Raw genomic sequence first — 22,169 nt, forward strand, 5'->3', positions numbered from 1 at the left:
GGTCAAGCGTACCCCACTAGACTTTATTAATGAATTAACTATTTGAAATTCGAACCTATTAGTCGTTTTAACAAGTTACATTAATTCATTCATTTTGAAATAAATTATTAAGCAGATCAATGTTCAAATCAGACTTTGATTTCTCATTGGATAAGAGGGTGTGACCGTCTGTAAAATTTAAAAGTTATATTTGAAAGAGCTCAGATTTATCATGAAAATATTATTTTAGATGGTTCTTTTCCAAGTGACATATCCACTGTGGTACCAATCAACTTTTAACTGGTTCAATCCAATTATAGTAAAATTAGGACTAATCACCGATTATACCATAGTTAATAAAAGGCAATGGTTATGAAGCTTGACAAACTCCTTTGCTATATGTTTTTGCTAGCGTTTTTGGCCTTGACCCTGCACAACCTACAACAGATTTTGAAATGTGTTGGAGCAACTGACCAATAGAAACGTTCCTGCTAAGATATTCAACTGTGGTGTGAACAGTTAAAACAAAGGATTGTGCACGGTTGCAGCCCTTCCAACATAAACTACAGCACTATTGTTTTCATGGCAAAGTTTCATAACCAGTCCCTCAATTAACTATGACTATACGAGTGCATTCGATACCTATACCTTGCATAGCAAGAATTTTGCCATGTAGGCCCTTTCCTGTTTGTTTCAATTTCACTTAATTTGTTTTAACGTTTTTTGGGGAGGATACAGCCAGCCAAAACAAGAATACAATCAAAGTTAAGAGGCAAACAAAAAACTTTACAAAATCTGGGACATGTTGGATTACTTTACTCTTTCACCCTGAAGTTACAAGATTAGAGTCAATCCCGAGTATTTGATGGGTTTGACAGAACAACTTGGTTGCATGACATTTGCAAAATTTTTTTGGGAACCTTTTTTATTATTGAAATTTATGTGATGGTATATTTCAAGCCTGGTGAATGAATGAGAATGACGTATTATTTAGTCAGTGACACAGGCATACTTGGAAAAAAGAAATCAGAGCGCTCCTATCAGGAGTCGAACCTAAGACCTTCCGATTACTAGTTCGGATGCTCTAACATTGACCTACAGGAGACTCACGGGAGCTAAGGCCATTAAACTAGGTTCATGGGACAATCATCCTGCATACTGCTAGGATTTGAATGTCGAACGTGTGGTGTATGAAATAAATGTGATGGTATATTTCAATTATTTTTATTATTATTGAGGAACATCCTCATAAGACTGTGCTATTTATTTATACTTGCTACTACTATTTACTAGTTACTAGAAACTGGAAGGCATTTGAATTATACAGTATGCGAAAATCTTACTGGTATGCAGCGATATTACAACATTTTGACTAACAATGCCTTATTACTGTAAATGGTTTGAACCCAGAAGTCATGTCCTAAGTACATAAATTATTATCATCTGGACGAGTGTAGTCCTGAGAAGGACTGTTTGTGGTGACTTTGACTGACGTTTGACAACCTGAGCAGAAGTCATCTTCAGAGTCAAGAGCAAAATTACTTAATGCTGATTAGTTGTGATAGAAGGCAGTTCTTGCTCCTCATTGTTCAAAACATGAACTTAACTCCACACAGTTTGTATAAACAGCCAGCAGGCTATGTGTTCATCTCTCAACTCGAGTTCAGAGGCTTTGTTTCTTTCACTCTTTGAGGAACAACAACTAAGTGATATCATTTGCGATGAACAATGCGGCCATGGTAATTTTATCTCTGTGAATTCTTGTGGTTTCCATGATATATTTTTATACTTGTACACACATATTATTACACACACTTATCAGCATGTTAAAAGCCTTGATCTAGCACAACGAAACACATGTTTGAAATGTTTAATATCTCAACCTCATGAATTTCCAGAGATATTAATTTTAAAAATCCTTACGTATTGCCCATCGCAAATGATCCAGTTTTTGTCATTGTTCATCTTAAGGTGAAAGAAACAAAGTCTCTAATAACTTGAGTTGTGAGACAAACACACATTGAAAATGTTGATCTCAGATAACCCAATATGTGTGTACAGGTATAAAAATATATTATAGAAACAACAAGAAATCACAGAGATAAAACTGCTATGTCCGTATTGTTCTTCGCAAATGATATCACTTATGTTGTTCGTGCTGTTCCTTGAAGAGTGAAAGAAACAAAGCCTCTGAACTTTAGTTGAAAGAAGAACACAAAGCCTGCTGCCTGCTTAATACAAACCATGTGGAGTTAAGTTCACGTTTTGAACAATCAGGAGTGAGAAATGCCTTCCGTTACAACTTATGAGCATTCAGTAATTTTGACCTCTATTTTAAAAACATTGTATTAAATTATTGTTATTATTGGTAAGCAGTTTGCTGCATATGCACTCAAAATATTTAAACTATAAACAGTGTAAAATGTACATTTTGATTGGTGTAGCAGAGTTTCTGATTAGCATATAGATTGACTGTTTGTCTCTTACATTTTCGTACTTGGCAATTTTTGTAAAATTTACAGATATACAAAAGACAGGTAAACCCTCCACTTTGGCAACTCAATTATTATTAACTTCAAAATATCGGACATTGACAAAACAAAACCGTCACGTAAGTCGGTTGCTGTTTATGATTAATTTATTTTCTGTGTTTGGCTGGGTTGTCCGTTGTTTTTCCCCTGGGCAACCAGCCTCCTAATTTGAGTGATAAAAATCTGCGAGTCAGCGAGCCATGCGAGCCAAGGTGTGAGCCATGCGAGCCTTGCGAGCCATGCGAGTCACGCGAGTCATGCGAGCCACAGTATAAATGTTAAGAATTCTTATTTGTTGTATTTACATTCACATAAGAACAAGAACAAGAGCATCGGAACAAGATGAATAACATCGCAATATTTAATTCTTACAGTGGGACAACGCAAACTACCATATTTCAGTTTTTTGTTACAGTCAACCCAGGTCGATCACGCGTGAACGATATATTTGAAATTTGAACGGAGTTTTGAAATTTACATGTCAGTTTTGAAAATCGCCAACGAGATTTCAGAGTTCCCGTATAAATTTCCCTAGCTTATCGACGGTCTAAAGCTATGAATTTTTCTTTACACTGCAAAATTAAATATTTCAAGAATAACAATAATGTTTCCCAAGTATTTTGAATCTTTTTTTTTTCAGTTAATGCGTCTTTTTCGGAACGATTTCCAGAGAAATGTCCAACATTCCATTCACACGTCACACATTACAAAGAGAAATTCAAACGTTCATTTCATTCTTGGAAATACTGTTCACGCGTGACCTGGGTTGACTGTAATTGACACGTCAGGACTGATTGTCAGTGTCATTCCAATCTTGTAAGGTATGATAAATGAGTACTCAAAGATGAGCGAAGTCAATATTGTCGCACTAAATTCCATTTGAAAAGAAGCAGCGTAACAGAAGCATTTGCCGTCAGCTGGTGGGTCTAATGCTGTCTCGAAACCAGCCTCTGCCACTCTAGTGGCCAGTTTTGAAGAAAGACTTGTCTAAGGGAGAGGACAACCACATGCAGCAGTCAGCCAACCGACAGAGTTCTGATAACTCTGATTCTCGACTAAAGACCAAACCTGTTAAAATGGCGCGATTTACTCACCATTCTTGACGCCAACACACGAAGATCGCAGTGCTGTTCTTTTCTTTTCTTTTTTTTTTTCTTGAATGAAGTTCCACGTGAATATCAATGAATGACATGTGTCAATAGATACCTATTCGAGTAGCGGTGCAGCCGTATGTTTTTCTGTTTTTTTTTTTTTTCAGAAGTCTCGAACCTTAATAAATTTTTGCGTATTGTGTTTATTTTTTTGCGCATCTTGGGCGATTTTTAATAGACAAAATTCTCTCCAAAATTATAACAAAAACAAAAAAACAACAACAACAACAAAGAAAAAAATTCGTCCAAAATTTTCTCACGCGAATGTAAATAAAACAAGTAAAAATTCTTAACATTTGCACTGTGGCTCGCATGACTCGCATGACTCGTGTGACTCGCATGGCTCGCACGGTGGCTCGCATGGCTCGCTGGCTCGCAGATTTCGCAGACCCCCTAATTTCACTAAAAAATTGGTTGCCCGGTAAACTTTTTGGTCGTCTCGTACCAGACGACGGCTAATTTCAAGCACTGTGAAGGTATATGGTTACCTTAAGGCAAAGCATTTTAAAGCATGCATACATGTGTCTGTAAATCATTTCCAGCAAACCAGCTGTGAACTGCTATTAAAAATTATTGTTCGGGAAAAAATACGGGGAAATGTGTGGAAAGTTCAATGCACATCTGAATGCTTCCTGGCACAGCTACATCCCTTCATTTTTTACTTAAAATCCTTTTCCTAGTGCCAAAAGTTTCCAATTCATGAATTGTTCAGAAGCGAAGTTCTATGACAATTATTTGACAACGGATTTCCATACAAACACTGTTACTTCAAGACGTGTTTGCCTACCCATCAAGATGTCTTCCAACGCCGTAATAAGGTCTTTTCGGTGGTCTGTGTTAAGCAGTTAAAACTGCACTTTAGCCGCCTGGTATTTGAGGCTTGCAGGCAGCGAATGGTTTAAAACTCAATTCTAACAAAATTGGCCCCGCAACTGTCCAACATAAACACCGTATTTTAGCAGCATGTTCAAGACGACTGTCAAAACATGCCATGGCGGTTCAGTGGCACAAACAACCTCAAAACCTTCATTTGAATGGTAAAATCACGTTATGTTCGTCTGTATTTAGTAATAGCATCACCCAACGACCTATAAGTTGTGTTAAAATACACTGAAAAGCTTATCTTACCTTCAATAAAATCAATCACAAACCAAAACGTGCTCAATCTTCGAAGCGAAGGAGTGAAGGAGGGGCGGTTACTCAGCATCAGATAAACTCGTACCCAGAGTCTTCAGGCTTTTTGGTCAGCGGGGCAACGCCGGGAAGACTCTGGGGACATCGAATTTTATCACCCCAGGATTTCTGCGGTAAAACAATGGAAACCGTTACGGAACAGCCAATCAAAAAATTTGAATTTTTTCGATGTCCCCAGAGTCTTCCCGGCGTTACCCCGCTGACCAAAAAGCCTGAAGACTCTGGGTACGAGATTGACCTCGAACTGGACTTGTGGATTTATATACATTGGAACGAACACAGCAGCCGAGAGACACTGGGAACTAGGTTGGTTATGCAGGTGTTAAACGTTCTTTTGCAAAACTGCATACTTTTGGGTGCCCAAAATTAACATGGCACAAGATTAATTGTGAAGAGATTTTTTTTATACCTGCAGTTGAGCTACAATCATCGACAAAATTCTTGGGAAGATTCCAAAGTTTCGCCTCGATTACACTTTCCTCCCCTCCCCTGTTTCAATGTTGAGCTTAAAAAGTCAATGTTGACGCGTATGTTTATTGTTGAGCTTAAAAAGTCAATGTTGACGCGTATGTTTATTGTTGGGAATCCAACATTGAACAGGGGGGCAGGGGGGACGACAAACAAAGGCCTAAACATGCGAAAGTAATAAATGTGCCGATGTCAATAACAGAGACCCACTTTCTGTCGCCTTCTTGAGTGACCTTCCCAACAAGTTTTTTCGTTGATTGTAGGTACCGTTGCCATGAAAACATTGCGAGCTATTAACCGTCCACAAATACAGTCAACTCCCTTAATTACAGACAACCTCGAGACCGCGAGTTATAGAGTCCTTAATAGCCAGAGTCCATAATATCGGGAATTTATTTCAAAGGTCTGTAAATTATTTTTGTTCGTATTATCGGCCCGATAGGCTTTTGCCGATTGTGCTCGTAAAAATGGCATATTATGCATCTAGCAGTGCTCAGAATCTTTGGAAATTATGCCGAAATTATGCAAGTTTCTCTAAATTATGCTTCCTACCATCAAAATTATGCTGCTTGGTTTTTAAGCAAAATAAATACAGAACAGGACAAATAAAGATAAAACAAGGAACAGACCCTTATCTAATGACTGCAGGTTAGTTTTTAATAAATATCCAACAATGTGTCGTTACATGTCTTACATATCATTTGCAGTTATTCTTCAGAATCAGCAAAATGCTCATCTTCTTTTACCTTTAACATCAACCAAGGCTCCTTGCAAGTATCACAGAACTGCTTGCCGTTCAGACGATACAAACTTTCCTCTGGGAGTTCTTTGAATCGTTCATAAAGACAGGTATACCTCTTTCGCTATATTTTCCCTTGGTCGGTTTCACAATGCCGTAGCAGGGGAAGGGGCAGGAAGAGGGCTTGTGCTCCCCCCTGAATTGTTGGAAGTTAAAAAACAATGTGCCAAAAATACATAATTAAAACAAATTAATGTACATCAAGAGAGAATGAGGTGTGTGCATCAATCAGTCTTGAATTCTGACGCTTCAAGTGCCTTTTCACAACCTTTAATAATTTGTTTACTACCTGTCAGTTTCCTTCGCTAACAATTTGCTTTTATAACAGCAACAAAGCCACTCCTACCTTGTGAATAAGAACAAAAATGGATCACATTTTAACCAATTTCAAGCCGTCAAAGCTGTTGAAATAAACTGCTTGTTTTCTGAGACATCAGCTCATTGATAGCAATATAAATGTCCTTTATAGTTTACAACAAATTAGTGTTCGCGCGTTGTCGAAAGCTACACAAATATGTCCTCTCAAGATTCAGAGGAAAACATTTTCCTGCAGTCGGATTCTTACTGCCCGATTCTTCCGATTCCAATTTAAGAAGATAAAGAAACGTTTTTTTGATGTAGTTTGTTTACATCCTTCTTCAAGCGTGAAATTAGGAAATTTCACGTGGTAGTCGCGTAAAAGAAACGGCAAAGAAAATGTACCAAAAAGTGTGATGCACGTGCAAAGATATTGTTTTACTTTTTACTAAATATACTGCTTCTTTGATGTTCACGTTGTATCTTAAACTCCCCAATCAGTCTCTCTTTTTGAGTGACGGGGAGGGGGGTAGTTTTGTTTAACCATTTTGCTCCCCCCAGTTGTTTTAGCCTAGCTACGGGCCTGTTTCAATCACAGGTCACCAAAGCGTATGTGACACAGGTTACCATGCAAGCGTGAGTTAAGAGTTTGTATGGAGTTAAAATTAAATCGAAATTTAGACAACAATATTCCCACAAAACCCACAAAAAATATAATTGAGTCTGAAAAAGCTTACCCGGTGTGTTTTGCTGTGTTTTCAATGCTTCTCAGTGCTTCTAAACGCTGTTTAGAGCGGTTTATCTCTCAGCAGCTGGTCCACGTGCATCACTGTATTATGTTAATGACAAGGTAGGAAACTAAAAGTCGAATTTGAATAAAATTTGGCCCGTCATTTTAGGAGAGCGCTTCGGAAACCTCGCTAAAATTTGCTTGAAACTTAAGCACTCGCTTAACTGTCTCTCCATATGGCAAGAAGGATGATGTGCGGTCCCTCCTGGGTAGCTCATTTACGGAGGAGTTCATTTATTGAGACACAGGCCTTCGTTGAAAACAAAGTTCATTTCAAATCGGGTGCCATTTTTGCCGCCGACAGAGCCGTGTCGCTGGAATGTTGGAACAAACTCACGGTCAAACCTAGGCACGAGTACTAAAATGTGCCCAGCCGGGGAGATCCACGGGAAGCCTTAAGCACGTAACAAATCACACATACCCCCTCCCGGCTAAGTGCAGTTCTGTACCAGCCAGCCGTGCTTGGCGTGACAGCAAGAAACGTCTCTTGAGAATATAAATTGGTTTTTGTATTATTAATTTTTTTTTTATTATGAATTAACTTCGCAATTTTCCAACTTGTTAACTTACGAGTTGGTTTTTATTGAATGAAAGCTGACTGAAAGAAATTGAAAATTTGTCTTTGTATACACGCTCTCCAAAAAACCTTGAATTTCGCAAAGTTGTTGTTTTGCCGAGAACGGCTCATTTACTCATTAAACTTTTTATATTTCGAAGTTCTCATTACCGGTTTATTCCTTGCGAGCAGAAGGGCAGGAAGAAAAAATAATCTAAGTCGTTTGACAAGATCTGGCGATGAGTGTTTAGTCGTTTTCGGTAGGTCACAGTCAATACAATCAAATTTTGGTACGAAGTTACATCCGCTGCAAGATGTGACAGATGTAGTCACTTTCGTGGATGAGCAAATATGTCGAGGTAATTCGGTATAAGTTGTATATTTATTTATATTCTTTTGTCACGTTAATGCGAGCCTAGCTCAATTATACCATCTTGCAAGCTAACTGATGAACAAAATAATGTTTTACGCGCTACTGAAAAAGCCGCCACAACAAGGTCGGCTGGCTGGTACAGAACTGCACTTAGCCGAGATGGGGTGTGTGTGGTTTGTTACGTGCCAAAGGCTTCCCGTGGATCTCCCCGGCTGGGCACATTTTAGTACTCGTGCCTAGGTTTGACCGTGCGTTTGTTCCAACATTCCAGCGTCGGCGGCAAAAATGGCACCCGATTTGAAATGAACTTTGTTTTCAACGAAGGCCTGTGTCTCAATAAACGAACTCCTCCGTAAATGAGCTACCCAGGAGGGACCGCACATCATCCTTCTTGCCATATGGAGAGACAGTTAAGCGAGTGCTTAAGTTTCAAGCAAATTTTAGCGAGGTTTCCGAAGCGCTCTCCTAAAATGACGGGCCAAATTTTATTCAAATTCGACTTTTAGTTTTCTACCTTGTCATTAACATAATACAGTGATGCACGTGGACCAGCTGCTGAGAGATAAGCCGCTCAAAACAGCGTTTGGAAGCACTGAAGAGCATTGAAAACACAGCAAAACACACTGGGTAAGATTTTTCAGACTTAATTATATTTTTTGTGGGTTTTGTGGGAATATTGTTGTCTAAATTTCGATTTAATTTTAACTCCATACAAACTCTTAAATCACGCTTGCATGGTAACCTGTGTCACATACGCTTTGCTGACCTGTGTTTCAATAAACGCTCCCGAGAGATTGCAGCTCTCTGTGTAGACTGTACCCAGTCCCCTTTTTTCTGTGGGATTTCCAAGACTCCTATACACAAAAGCTATCTGCAGGTGTTGCTTTTGTGCTAAACTTTCCTTCCTCGGGGTCACATATAAGGACAGTGGAAGGAGTTTAACGCAACAGGGCCCTTGGTACGAACAGAACATTATTTTCCCCGCCCTTGCATTGTTCCAAATGGCCGGTGTAAACAATCAGTGATTTTAATTTTAATTGGGAATTTCGACAGCACCGAGGCATTGGTGATGCGGGCGTAAACTTGGTCAAAAGACTCCCTCTCCTCCCCCAAGCAAACTAAATGACGGAAACAAAGCAGCGTGACTTAAAATCAGTCTATCACAACTTTCCGACGGCTTCCCCATCAACTGTCCAATCAAACTGCAAAAACTGGAAAAACAAGAATTGCAAGTTCTTGGAGCTGATTGATCAGTTGAAAGGAAAGCCATTAGAAAGACGTCGAATGATTTTCAAAACAGTTATCAAATATTATCAGCAAAAAGCTTATGGTACACGTAGCGAGTGGCCAGCACAAACGTGAAAGTTGAGAACTCCCCTTTGATCCGCCATATTAGTTGGTTTTCGCGCGCAGTGATTCAAGCCATTCATTCATGCGCTTTTGTTCCCCATTAAGAGTGACGGTAATTCAGAGTGACAGGCATCAACTTTCGGATCCACATGAAAAAACGGAACAACGGCTGATCTTGATAACACAAGACTTAATTAACACAAACAATTTTTAATCTTAACATTAAACCTCACATGAGAACCTCCACTTACAGAGGTTACCAATAACACGCGACCTCTCGCCTTCAAAAGACTTCGATAAAGTTACGTTTTGGTGGACGTCAATCAAAGAAAAGCCGTTGAAATTGTTTTGAATTCTGAGAACATTTCAAGGCAACAGAACGAAGAAATTGACAGTTTTATCCGCTGACGGATGGTAAACTTTATGACAGTTGATTTCCAAGACAGGTTATCTAAAAAATGCGCATTGTTTAGACGAAGCCGTATTTTTTTATAAAACATTTGAAATCGCTACACCTGACAATTAAATCAGCGATGCGTGCAAGTGAGCAAATTATCACGTGCAGTGAAAATCGAATTTTTTTAATTCAAAAATACCTTTTATTTGCGCTTTATCTCGCTGGAGAATCAATTTAAATGAAGTTTACTATCTCTTAGCGAGGTAAAATTCTTAGTTTCTTGCAGGGTTACCTTGGAATCTTGTCAGAATTCAAAATAATTTCAACGGCTTTTCTTTGATTGACGTCCACCAAAACGCGACTTTATCCGACACTTTTGAATGTCGTAGGTCGCATGTTATTGGTAACCGCTGTAATTCCTTCTTCAGTAAAATAATTTGGTCAAACAAGTTCATTACGAGGAAATAAATTTTCCCAACCTGAGCACCCAAAAAATATATGGAGAATCCAAGTTAATATTAAGTCTAAAATTGTAAAGAGAATTTACAACTGAAACAATACTAACAAGAACTGGATTCCATAAATTGTACAGTCTTTAAAATAGAGATTGTCAATAAAAACTGGAACGTAACGCGCTTTGATAGAGATGACAAAGCATTCGTATTACAAATATCTACTTAAATTAACACCATTGCGTCTTTTCTAATATAAAAAGAAACCCTGATCTAGTCATTTGGCGGACAATTTTAGAGAAAAATTGAAACACTTTCCTTTTGCTTTCCATTCCTTAAAAACGACGAATTTGTCATCGTCAAAACTATTTGGAGAGAAACCATACTTTTCAATGCAGGTTTTATCGGTTATTAAGCTATCAACCCAGAAAGACCAACTTAAAATGGGCACAGCGTTATCACAGATAGTTTTCAGTCACTTTTTTGTATATTACAGTCACTCTTATTGTAGGTTCCATTAACAATTAAACCTTACAGTCAAACGCTGTTTTACAGACTCTTGTCGCACCACACAAAGTAACTCCACCCATACCTATTAAGGAAAATGTATGAATTTGGAAGAAAAAATGTCCTTAGTAATAAAGTGACCATATTGGAGTGGATGCCCATACAGCTGCGTTCAACTGCATTTCTGCAGCTGGAGGTTTCTTAAAATTTTTCACCTGTAAATCGTGACTTATACGGAGTATGCAAAACCAACTATTTTGATTTATCAAAATGTTCCAGTAAACTCACTGACATAAAAGAGTTCAAAGTTCAAAGTTATTCAATGATCATATGATTTTCATAATGTTCAATAAGTAAAGCCTCACTACAAAGCTCCTCTTGACAAATCCAACAAATGTGTTTTTCAACATGCCCTGTCTGGGGGTCCTGCAAAGAGCAGGTTTCTGTTGCTTGGTTACCTCTAATACAATCAGAAGCGCCCTTGTGGGACCTACCATGATTTCTGAAACTTTCCAAGCGGCTTAAACACCTGCCACACTCTTTGCATTCAAAAGGCTTCTCTCCAGTATGGACTCTTTCATGTTTCTTTAGAGTCCCTGCTACACTAAAACGCTTGCCACACTGTTTGCATTCATAAGGCTTCTCTCCAGTATGGACTCTTTCATGTGTTCTAAGTTTTCCTGCTTCACTAAAACACTTGCCACACTGTTTGCATTCATAAGGCTTCTCTCCAGTATGGACTCTTTCATGTGTCCTTAGGTGGTTTGGTTGTCTAAAACACTTGCCACACTGTTTGCATTCATAAGGCTTCTCTCCTGTATGGACTCTTGCATGCATTCTTAGGCTCCCTGCTACACTAAAACACTTGCCACACTGTTTGCATTCATAAGGCTTCTCTCCAGTATGGACTCTTTCATGTCTTCTAAGTTTTCCTGCTTCACTAAAACACTTGCCACACTGTTTGCATTCATAAGGCTTCTCTCCAGTGTGGACTCTTTCATGTATCCTTAGCGTTCCTCCTAGACTAAACAACTTGCCACACTGTTTGCATTCATAGGGCTTTTCTGCAGTATGAACTCTTTCATGTATCTTTAGCGTTCCTGCTTGGCTAAAACACTTGCCACACTGTTTGCATTTATAAGGCTTCTCTCCAGTATGCACTCTTCGATGCCTCCTTAATTTTCCTGCTTGATTAAAACACTTGCCACACTGTTTGCATTTATAACTCTTCTTCTCTATGTGCGCCCTTTCATCATTCCTGAGACCTTCCACACAGTCAGAAGGTTTGCCACACAGTTTCCCTTTACATCTGTTTAGCTTTCCTCTTTTGTCCTTTGTTGATCTTGGCACCATGTTCGTTCCTGTTTAATCTATGGAACATAATAAAATCAACTTTCATCAGCATTTATGTCAAAAAATGAACTCCTTCCTTGCTTTGAAGCGGTTTGTGCAATCAATTAATTGGTTACTGTCAGATGCTTCACGTCACATAGATCCCGCACATTATTTTATATTGTATTATTAATGCATTTACTCATATACATGTATATACAAATTGTAAGGAAAGAGGACACAGCACACTCAAGGGAAATGATTGTTAAGGGCTGGGGTCCCCAATATGATTGCAAAGGGGAAACAGTGAGATCCTGAAAATGACTCATTTTTCAGCTTTGTGACAGGTTTTTGAAGACTACTTTCTACCTATTCAGACAAATTATGAAAATTTGGGTTGATTGGGTACTTTTAAGTTTGACTAACTGGTCATAATTACTTGTTTTCCCTTATTTTGTTGTTCTCTGAAAATGTCCTTGCTGAAAATATTGGGAAAATAATAAGAACCCACCTTGAATAAGCGCCCACCTTTATCAGCCCCAAGTTAAATAAACGCCCAGGGTAGTTAATCGAATAAATACGATAATCGGTCACAAATTGCACTGAAGCAACTGACATGCTTTATCCTTATGGGTAAAGGTTAGTTTTGAAAATATTGATAATGAAATTCTTTCGGATTATACTCTAAGTTAGAGGATCACAATTGCATGTGTGTGCTAAGTACTCTAAAAGTTTGCTGGAAAGTTTTTGACTCAGCTCAGTTAATGTGATGTAAGTTCACGAAATGTGTTTAAATGTCTTGGTTATTGAAAGAAAATACTTGTATTCTGTACTGCTAATAGAAGACATAAAAAATTCAAAACCAAAATAAAAAATTTGAGAGTAATTATGGTCACGATCCTACCTTTATTTACACGCCGTGTAGACGGCTTGATGTGTAATTGGTGTAATCACATTGGCGGTCAAGCTGGAACTACTCCGATAGTTATTAGTGTGCGGCAATGGTTTTTGCAGAAGTCTAGGTTTAAGTTGTGACATATTCAAAATGGCATCTTTGATCTTGATCGCCACCAGACATGAAACTTTGTGTTTGTCGCTTACATTTTCGTACCTGGCAATGTTTTGTAAAATTTACAGATATCCAAAACACAGGAAAACGCTTAGCTGAGGCAAATTAATTATTATTAACTTCAAAATATCAAACATTGACAAAACAAAACTGTCACGTAAGTCTGTTGCTGTTTATGATTAATTTATTTTCTATTTTTGGCTAAGTTGTCCGTTGTTTTCTCCCCGGGCAACAAGTCTCTTAATTTTACTAAAAAATTGGTTGCCCGGTAAACTATTTGGTCGTCTCGGACGACTGGACGACCGCTAATTTCAAGAACTGTGAAGGTATATGGTAACCGTACAAAAAAGCATTTTAAAGCATGCATACATGTCTGAAAATCATTTCAGCAAACGAGCTGTGAACTGCTATTAAAAATTATTGTTCGAGAAAAAATACAGACACGTTTTTTAATTATGTGTTAAACTAGCTACTGCCTAAATTTAAAGGCAAACAAACAAATTCCCTTAAGTTTTAGCGGACAGACGCGCTACATCGCTTGGACACAAGACGCCTCTGAAGGTATATGGTAAAGCATTTTAACGCATGCATACATGTGTCTGTAAATCATTTCCAGCAAACCAGCTGTGAACTGCTATTAAAAATTATTGTTCGGGAAAAAATACAGGGAAATGTTTGGAAAGTTCAATGCACATCTGGACGCTTTCTGGCACAGCTACATCCCTTCAGTTTTTAACTTAAAATCCTTTTCCTAGTGCCAAAAGTTTCCAATTCATGACTTGTTCAGAGGCGAAGTTTTATGACAATTATTTGACATCGGATTTCCATACAAACACTGTTACTTCAAGGCGTGTTTGCCTACCCATCAACATGGCTTCCAACGCCGTAATAAGGTCTTTTCGGTGGTCTGTGTTAAGCAGTTAAAACTGCACTTTAGCCGCCTGGTATTTGAGGTTTGCAGGCAGCGAATGGTTCAAAACTCAATTCTGACAAAATTGGCCGTAACTGTCCAACACAAACACCGTATTTTAGCAGAATGTTCAAGACGTACTGTCAAAACATGGCGGTTCAGTGTCACGAACAACCTCAAAACCTTCATTTGTATGGTAAAATCACGTTATGCTCGTCTCCATTGAGTAACAGCATCACTCAACGACCTATAAGTTGTGTTGAATACACTGAAAAGTTTATCTCACCTTCAATAAAATCAATCTTGCCGCCTAATCGATCACAAACCACAACGTGCTCTGAATCTTCGAAGCGAAGGAGTGGAGGAGGGGCGGTTTCTCAGCATCAGATAAACGTCCAACTGGACTTGTGGATTTATATGCATTGGCCGTTTTTATACTAGAGGACGCATTATCCGTCTGGACGAACTTGGGCAAATATTTGTTGTTCGTCTGGTTATTCGTCTCTAGTATAAAGACGGGCACAAGACGCATTATCCGTCTGGACGAATTATCTTCCGTTATTCGTCTTGAACGACGCACAACGGAAAATAGTTTGTCCAGACAGATAATGCCTCTTGTGCCCGTCTTTATACTAGAGACGAATAACCAGACGAATAACAAATGTTTGCCTAAGTTCGTCCAGACGGATAATGCGTCCTCTAGTATAAAAACGGCCATTGGAACGAACACAGTTTTCTGGTATTGGTGTTGGTGAACGTTATTTTGCAAAACCACACACTTCAGTTCTGGGTGTCCGAAATTAGCATGGTGCAAGATTAATTGTGAAGGGATATTTTTTTTATACTTGCAGTTTATCTAGGTGCCGTTGCCATGAAAACATTGCGAGCTAAAACCGTCCACAAATCCCAGGGGCCCCACTCACATGTTTTAATGACGGGGGGTTCCGAAGGATTTTTTGGGGTCTGACATTTTTAACTCCCTTTATTCCTTAATAGCGAGAGTCCGTAATACCCGGGGGATTTATTTCAGCCAAATGTCTGTGATTTATTATTGCCGGGGATTTAGCTTTTGTTCGTATTATCGGCAAGGTAGGCTTTTGTCGATTGTGCTCGTAAAAATGGCATATTATGCTTCTACCAGTGCTCAGAATTTTTAGAATTTATCCCGAAATAATGCCAGTTTCTCTAAATGAAGACAGAACAGGACAAATAAAAACAGAACAAGGAACAGACCCTTATCTAATGACTGCAGGTTAGTTTTTAATAAATATCCAACAGTGTGCCTTTACATGCCTTACATATCATTTGCAGCAAGAGAGGATCCTCTCTTGTCGGCAGTTATTCTTCAAAATTAGGAAAATGCTCATCTTTTTTTACCTTTAACATCAACCAAGGCTCCTTGCAAGTATCGAAGAACATCTTGCCGTTTAGATGACAAAAACTTTTCTCTCGAAATTCTTTGATTTGTTCATAAACACATATACCTTTTTTGTATCTGAGATCACTCTGTTTTTTATACTCGTCTAACTTTGGAGCTGAGGCTGAACGTTCTTATATTTGTTTGCGATTTGAGGCTGAAAACGTTCTTAAGATGTTCTTAAAAGAAACTTTTGAATGCTGAGGTCCACACAACGCAGGAATCAAACTTGCTGGTAATTTTGCCGCATCTCTCTTGTGAAAGACCTCGTGCCAGGCGTCACTTGAACGTGAAAATACAAAACTGAATGCAAGGCTGGCACTACGGCAAAGGGCAGATTTATTAGTGGCCGATATTTTGACTAATATTATTATATTATTATTATTATTATTATTATTATTATTATTATTATTATTATTATTATTATTATTATTATTATTATTATATTAGTCAAAATTATAATAATATACAAAGCTGTGTCATTAACAACGGTGAAGCATCTAGTTATTTTAGACTTGAACGAGGAGTTAGACAAGGAGATCCCCTTTCTCCATATTTATTTGTAGTAGCTTTTGAAACCTTGGCTATCGCAATTCGACAAAATTCAGTGATAAATGGTATCACTATTGAAAGGGAAGAAACAAAGTTACTCCAATACGCGGATGACACAACAGCAGTCCTTTCGGACATTAACTCAGCTCATACTCTTTTTAAGCTGCTTGATGATTTAAAGAAGCTTTCAGGTTTGGCAGTTAATCCCACGAAAACTGAAGGAATGTGCATCGGATCATTAAGAGAAAATAAAGCAAAACCCTTCAGTATTAAGTGGTCAAATGAACCAATTAAAGCTCTAAGGGTGTATTACTCCTATGATCAAAAATTACTTCATGAAAAGAATTTTATAGAAAAATTGGACAGCGTTAAGAAACTCATTAACATGTGGTCCACAAGAGGCCTATCTCTGTATGGGAAGGTAACAGTAATAAAATCCTTGATTATCCCAAAGCTTGTTTATGTATCATCCTTATTAACGATGCCCAAGGGAGTCATCAAAGAACTGAACCAATTGATATTTAGATTTCTATGGAAAGGGGTTTATAAAGTCACACGTTAGGCGGTAATAAACGATTATCAAAAGAGCGGCTTGAAAATGATTGATCTTGAAACTATGGCTAAATCTTTAAGGTTAGCCTGGCTGAAGAGAATTTTTGGCGAAAATGACGGCACATGGAAAAATTATTTACATCACCTACTGAAACGTTTTGGCGGCCTTTTCTTATTCCATTGCAATTGTGATATAAAAGGCCTCACAATCTCTTCCAAATTCTATAGTGAACTGCTTCAGTGGTGGGCAGAGTTTCGTGACGAATTTTCTACAGAGAAACTTTGGCACAATGTAAGTTGGAATAACAAAGACATTTGTATAAATAATAGGCCAATATTCTACAAAACTTATTTTGAGTCCGGTTTTATTGAGGTAACAGATCTTCTATTCGATTTTAATATTACAGAATCCTTTAATACTATTTCAAAAAAGATTGATAAAACAAATTTTCTAGTTCGGGCAGGTCTCAGACATGCTATACCGTCCCACTTAAAATCAAAATCAAAAACTGATAATCACACCTTTTTGGCAGGGCCACCTTCAATGATAATTAATAACAACGCTTTTGATATTTTAAGGAAAAAGTCAAAAGACTATTACACATTGATTATAAGCAAAAAAGCACAATTTCCTAAACACTCGCGTATAGAGATGACACATCAAGGGTAACAAGTATGGCATTGCTGGGGAGGACGTCGATATCTTTAAGTTTGTTTAACAGGTTGGTGATGTTCTTTACATAAGATGGGAGTGACTGCATTAAAGGATTAAGATGGAAACTAACGAATTCCGATATTTTTTCAGTAGGATGCCCATTTGCTGAGACAATGGGTCGACCTAGATAGCAGCTTTGTGGATCTTAGGTAGGATATAAAAACGACCAGCTTTGGGATCTTGAGGGGTTAAGTAGTTGTGAGTTTCTTTGTCTATAATGCCCTCACTGAGAAAGAAGCCTTTTGCGGTAGAAACGTACCCTTTTGTCAAAACCTTTGGTAGGATCTTCATTGACTTTCTTGTAGAACTGTTGATTGTTTAATTGTCGGTAGCATTCGTTTAAATAGTCTTGTCTGTCCATCACCACAGTACCAGATCCTTTATTTGTAGGTTTGATGATGATGTCCGTTCGTCGTTGTAGGTTTTTAAGGGCGTGACGTTCTCTGCGTGTTAAGTTGTCACGGATGCCTGTTGGTTTGGCGCTCATAATGCCTGTTTCTAGAGTGTCTATATAGATGTTGAGAATTCGATCACGGTCTGACCATAGTTACTTGAGGGGCTGGTTATGAAACCTTGCCATGAAAACAATGGTGCCAGGGGCGGATCCAGGGGAGGTGAAATGGGTGAATTTTCACCCCCCTTTTTTTGAGCCCCCTTCCTTTTTTTTTTTCCTTATCCGTCAAATATTGAAATAATATTTGATTTCTCTAATTGAGGTGGAGAATGTGCATTAGCGATGACTGGTTCTACCAATCAATTTATTCATTTTGAGCCTGTTGAAATGGGGTTGACAGACCTACACGACTCCCGCTGTGTGCCCATTGTGTTGATAAAAGCCTTTATAATTTTGCTTTAATAAGCATGTCTTTAAGCGATTTCCCTTTTCTATAATAGATAAAGGGAGGTTCCTTGTATATCTCTCTTAGTAGCGGCTGGTTTTGTATTAAATGCCATTCAGTGTCCATTAGAATATTTTTCAAACATGGCAGTGATGGTTGAAATTGTGTCACGAAGGGTAGAATTTTCTTGTGCACTTTCTGTTTTTGTGTAAGAGCGTTCTTCCTTTCTGCGAAGTTAACTTCGGAGAGGATTTTGTCCACCAGGTTACTAGGATAAGCTCTCGATACCAGGCGTGTTTTAAAGTTTTTAATGTTTTCGTCAAACACTACTTTAGAAGCGTTTGTCCTCAGAAGTGCCTGCTGGGTGGCAGCTGTTGTAGTTTGTGTACTGAAATGTTTTAGTAGGTTTGTAATGTGTGCGCACGTCGAGAATTGATTCTTTCTCGAATCTCTGTCCCTTATAGACTGTCGTATCCAAGAATGTTGTTTCTTATTGTGAGACTTCAGCGGTAAACTTTATGGTAGGGTGGTACGAATTTGCTTGCTCAATGAATTTTCTATTTCTTCTTTGTTTGTATCCCACAAGTAAAATACATCGTCAATGAATCTTCTCCACATTAGTGGTTTGTGAACGCTCTGCCTTAAGATCTCCTTTTCTATAGATACCATAAAGATGTTGGCAAAAGCTACTGCCATTTTAGTACCCATGGCAGTTCCGTGTGTTTGGAAGGAGTTCTCCTTCAGTATAAGGCTGAGCATTTCTCTGAGGAAATTTGTAGCTATAGGAGGGTTATTGGTATGAAAGTTCTCGTATGCGTTACATACTATAGTGATTGTTTCAGTCCTCCTGTGGGATATTCGTGTAAAGGCTAGTGACATCCATTGAGACTAGAAAAGCGTTTCTAGGCACCCTAGTGCTTTCAATAAACCTTATGAAATGTGTCGTATCTTTTAGAAACGAGTCCTGTATTTGTGCTATTGGCTGAAGTAGTTTGTCTACGAATGATGATAGGCGTTCTGTTGGGCCATCACACCCAGATATGATAGGTCTTGACTTCCGACTAATGTCGGTTTGTGAATTTTTGTGAGGGTATAAAACACTGGGCTTCGAGGCGGATTTGGTGTTAGGTTAAACCATTTAACCGTCTATGCACCCTGCTTGATGAAGGGCATTAATGAGGTGTTTAACTCTCTGGGATGTGTCTCTAACCATTGGTTCGTCTAGTGGCTGACAGTTATTTCTATCATCCAATTGTTTCTGTCCGTCATTGATTTTGTTTTCTCCGTTCATAACGACGGTTGTTCTGCCTTTATCTGCTTTTTTGAGAATAATTTCTTTGTTGTTAACGTTAATAAGCTCCTTGAGAGCTCTTCGCTGCACAGACCTCAAACACCTCAACCAGGCTTTGGCTCTATAAAAAATTACATTATTACAAAAATTCACCCCCCATTTCAAAATCCTGGATCCGCGCCTGGGTGCTGCCATTTATGTTGGAAGGGCCGCGACCCTGCACAATCCTTTGTTTTAGCGTTCACACCACAGTTGAATATCTTAACAGAAACGTTTCGATTGGTCAGTTAATCCAACACATTTCAAATTCTATTGTTGTTTTTGCAGGGTCAAAGCCAAAAAGGCAAACAAAAACATATAACAAAGAAGTTTGTCAGGTTTCATAACCGTTGCCTTCAATTAACTATGGTCTGACGGAGGACACCAAGTACTTTTGAGGCGGAATGGATTAAGTGTTAACTCCTGTCTCTTGTCTTCGTTGTAGAAATACTCTTTCAATCGCAGACGTCTTGAAAAATCATTGATGTCAGCTTTAACTTGAGCCCAGTCGATGTGTCTAGGGGCGGGGTCGGACAAAAGGTTAGACCTCTTGATAAAAGAAGTATTTCATCGTCAGCCATTGTGACGTTTGAGAGGTTAATAACGGTGGATGTGTCAAGGCGAATTGGTGTTTTATTTTTAGAAAAAGAATTAGATCGGCGAACTCTGCGTGTTTTTCTACGTTTATTTCTTGTGTTATCTTCTTAGTTGTTTTGTGTTGCTGAGTTGGTGGTAAGTTGTCGATTTTTCAGCGTTCCAAAGTCGGGACTATTACAATCAGTTTGATTTGTTCGCTCAGTGTTTGTGTCCGTGTCTTGTTGATAAGGTATCGTTAAATATCTGTCAATTTCTTCGATATAAAAGGGGAAATCAGTGGGATAATGTATGATTACATGGTATACACTACATGTATTTCAGTAAATCCGCAATGCGGACGTTGCCAGGAAACCTGCCAAAGTACATTACCTGCTGAGATATGGCATCAAGAACTGCTGATTATGACAAACCGAGATGTGTGTCATCTTATGTTATACAAAACATGCCCTTAAGTATTTTGGTTAATTTACATTTGTTACCTTGATTTTATATTCAGATTAGAAAAATAAAAACGTGCTTAATCGACTCTCAGCATGAGGAACGTTCTTAATACGTTCTTCAAATTTTGGTTAATTTCAGCCTGGACCTCGTTATAAAAAAGGTTAAACAGAGTGTACCTCTTTCGCTATAGTTTCCTTTGGTTGGTTTCAATAAACACTCCCGAGAGAGTGAAGCTCTCTTTATAGACTGTTCCCAGTCCCCTCTTTTCCGTGGGAAATACGAGAATCGAATACACAAAAAGCTATCTGCAGGTGTTATGTCCTAAACTTTCCTTCCTCGGGGTCACATGTAAGGACAGTGGAAGGAGTTTAACACAAGAGGAACCTTGGTATAAACACAACATTTTCCCTCCCTGGCACTGTTCAAAATGACCGGTGTAAACAATCGGTGACTTTAATGTGATTTATTGGAATTTGGACAGAAACGAGACACTGGTGATGTAGGCATTAACTTGATGCCAAGACTCCCCTCCCCTCCCCTCTTTAAATGACCAACACTTGAACAAAGATTATTTTCGTCGCTTATCGAGTGTTATAAGACAATAAACAGACTAAATGGACTAGATCCCTCAGCATTTTTTACGTTTGCAGATGATTTTCGGCCCTTAAGAGCAAATCACCGTTTCAAACTTAAGTTTGCATCTGCAACTTTAAATAGTTTTAAACATTTCTTTTTTTATACGCTTAATCGATAACTGGAATAATCTGCCATGGGAAATTGCTGAGGCGGAAGATTTTTAAAGTGAATTCCATTTATATTGCAAAATTTATGTTTTCCTTTTACCAACGTTTGCTGCTTTCGCCCTTTTTAAATTTATTTCCGACTGGTGGTCAAATTCACAATTATGATATTGGAACCTCAGCTCATTTTCGACCTCACACCTGCCGAACTAATATCAAGCAATTTACTATACTCTATAGAGGGCCAAAAATATGGAATGCTTTGCCATTATCAATTAGGTCTTCCCCTGGTCTATCCACCTTCAAAACAAAGCTTCTTGATTTCCTCAGTTAATTGCATGAAACGTCCCACTCTGTTATGTCTTTATAGTCTTACCACCGTATGTTAAAAAATCTCAATATAATGTCTTTACTGGTCTTAAAGTCCTAACATATCTCCGAGGAGACCTCTCAGTATAAGCCTGGGGGTTTCTTGAGGTCTCCTCGCCACTTCTTAGTTCTTCTTTTACTATTATTATTTACTCTAAACTTATGTACAATCCTAGTCTATTATTCATTGTAACTTTCTAAGTTTGTATGTCGTGGTGAATAAATAAATAAAATAAATAAAACATAAGATTTGACAACCTTTAAAAACAGACTGAAATGTCATCTTGCAAATTTTTCTAGTGAACACTAAGTTCTTCTATTGTGTGATGTGTTATATATTTTATGTTAAGTATTTCAAACAGTTGTAAATAATTAATGTTTTAAGTTATTTTCTTATCAGGACATAAACTAGAAAGGGAAAACCTCATTTATCCCCCATTCACTTGGATTTGTGAATAATCG

General features: G+C 38.2%; 3 protein-coding genes across 3 annotated transcripts in view; all 3 read right to left on the reverse strand.

Moving 5' to 3' along the window:
- The window catches only part of LOC146460090 (uncharacterized), a 59,375-nt gene extending 44,870 nt beyond the window's left edge, over positions 1-14,505 (reverse strand). Inside the window, exon 1 of the mRNA XM_085088398.1 lies at positions 14,442-14,505. The gene's annotated coding sequence lies outside the window, so the exon portion shown is untranslated. The remainder of the gene's footprint in view (positions 1-14,441) is intronic.
- The window catches only part of LOC146460087 (uncharacterized), a 103,487-nt gene that overhangs the window by 57,126 nt on the left and 24,192 nt on the right, over positions 1-22,169 (reverse strand). The gene's annotated exons all lie outside the window — the stretch shown is intronic.
- Positions 1-22,169, reverse strand: part of LOC146460089 (uncharacterized) — a 104,082-nt gene that overhangs the window by 44,870 nt on the left and 37,043 nt on the right. Inside the window, exon 5 of the mRNA XM_085088382.1 lies at positions 10,704-12,166. Coding sequence (XP_084944508.1) covers positions 11,160-12,166 — 1,007 coding nt within the window. The 3' untranslated portion in view covers positions 10,704-11,159. The remainder of the gene's footprint in view (positions 1-10,703; positions 12,167-22,169) is intronic.

This window comes from Pavona decussata, unplaced genomic scaffold (genome assembly GCF_977016875.1).
Source record: "Pavona decussata unplaced genomic scaffold, jaPavDecu1.1 SCAFFOLD_214, whole genome shotgun sequence".
Lineage (NCBI taxonomy): Eukaryota > Metazoa > Cnidaria > Anthozoa > Scleractinia > Agariciidae > Pavona > Pavona decussata.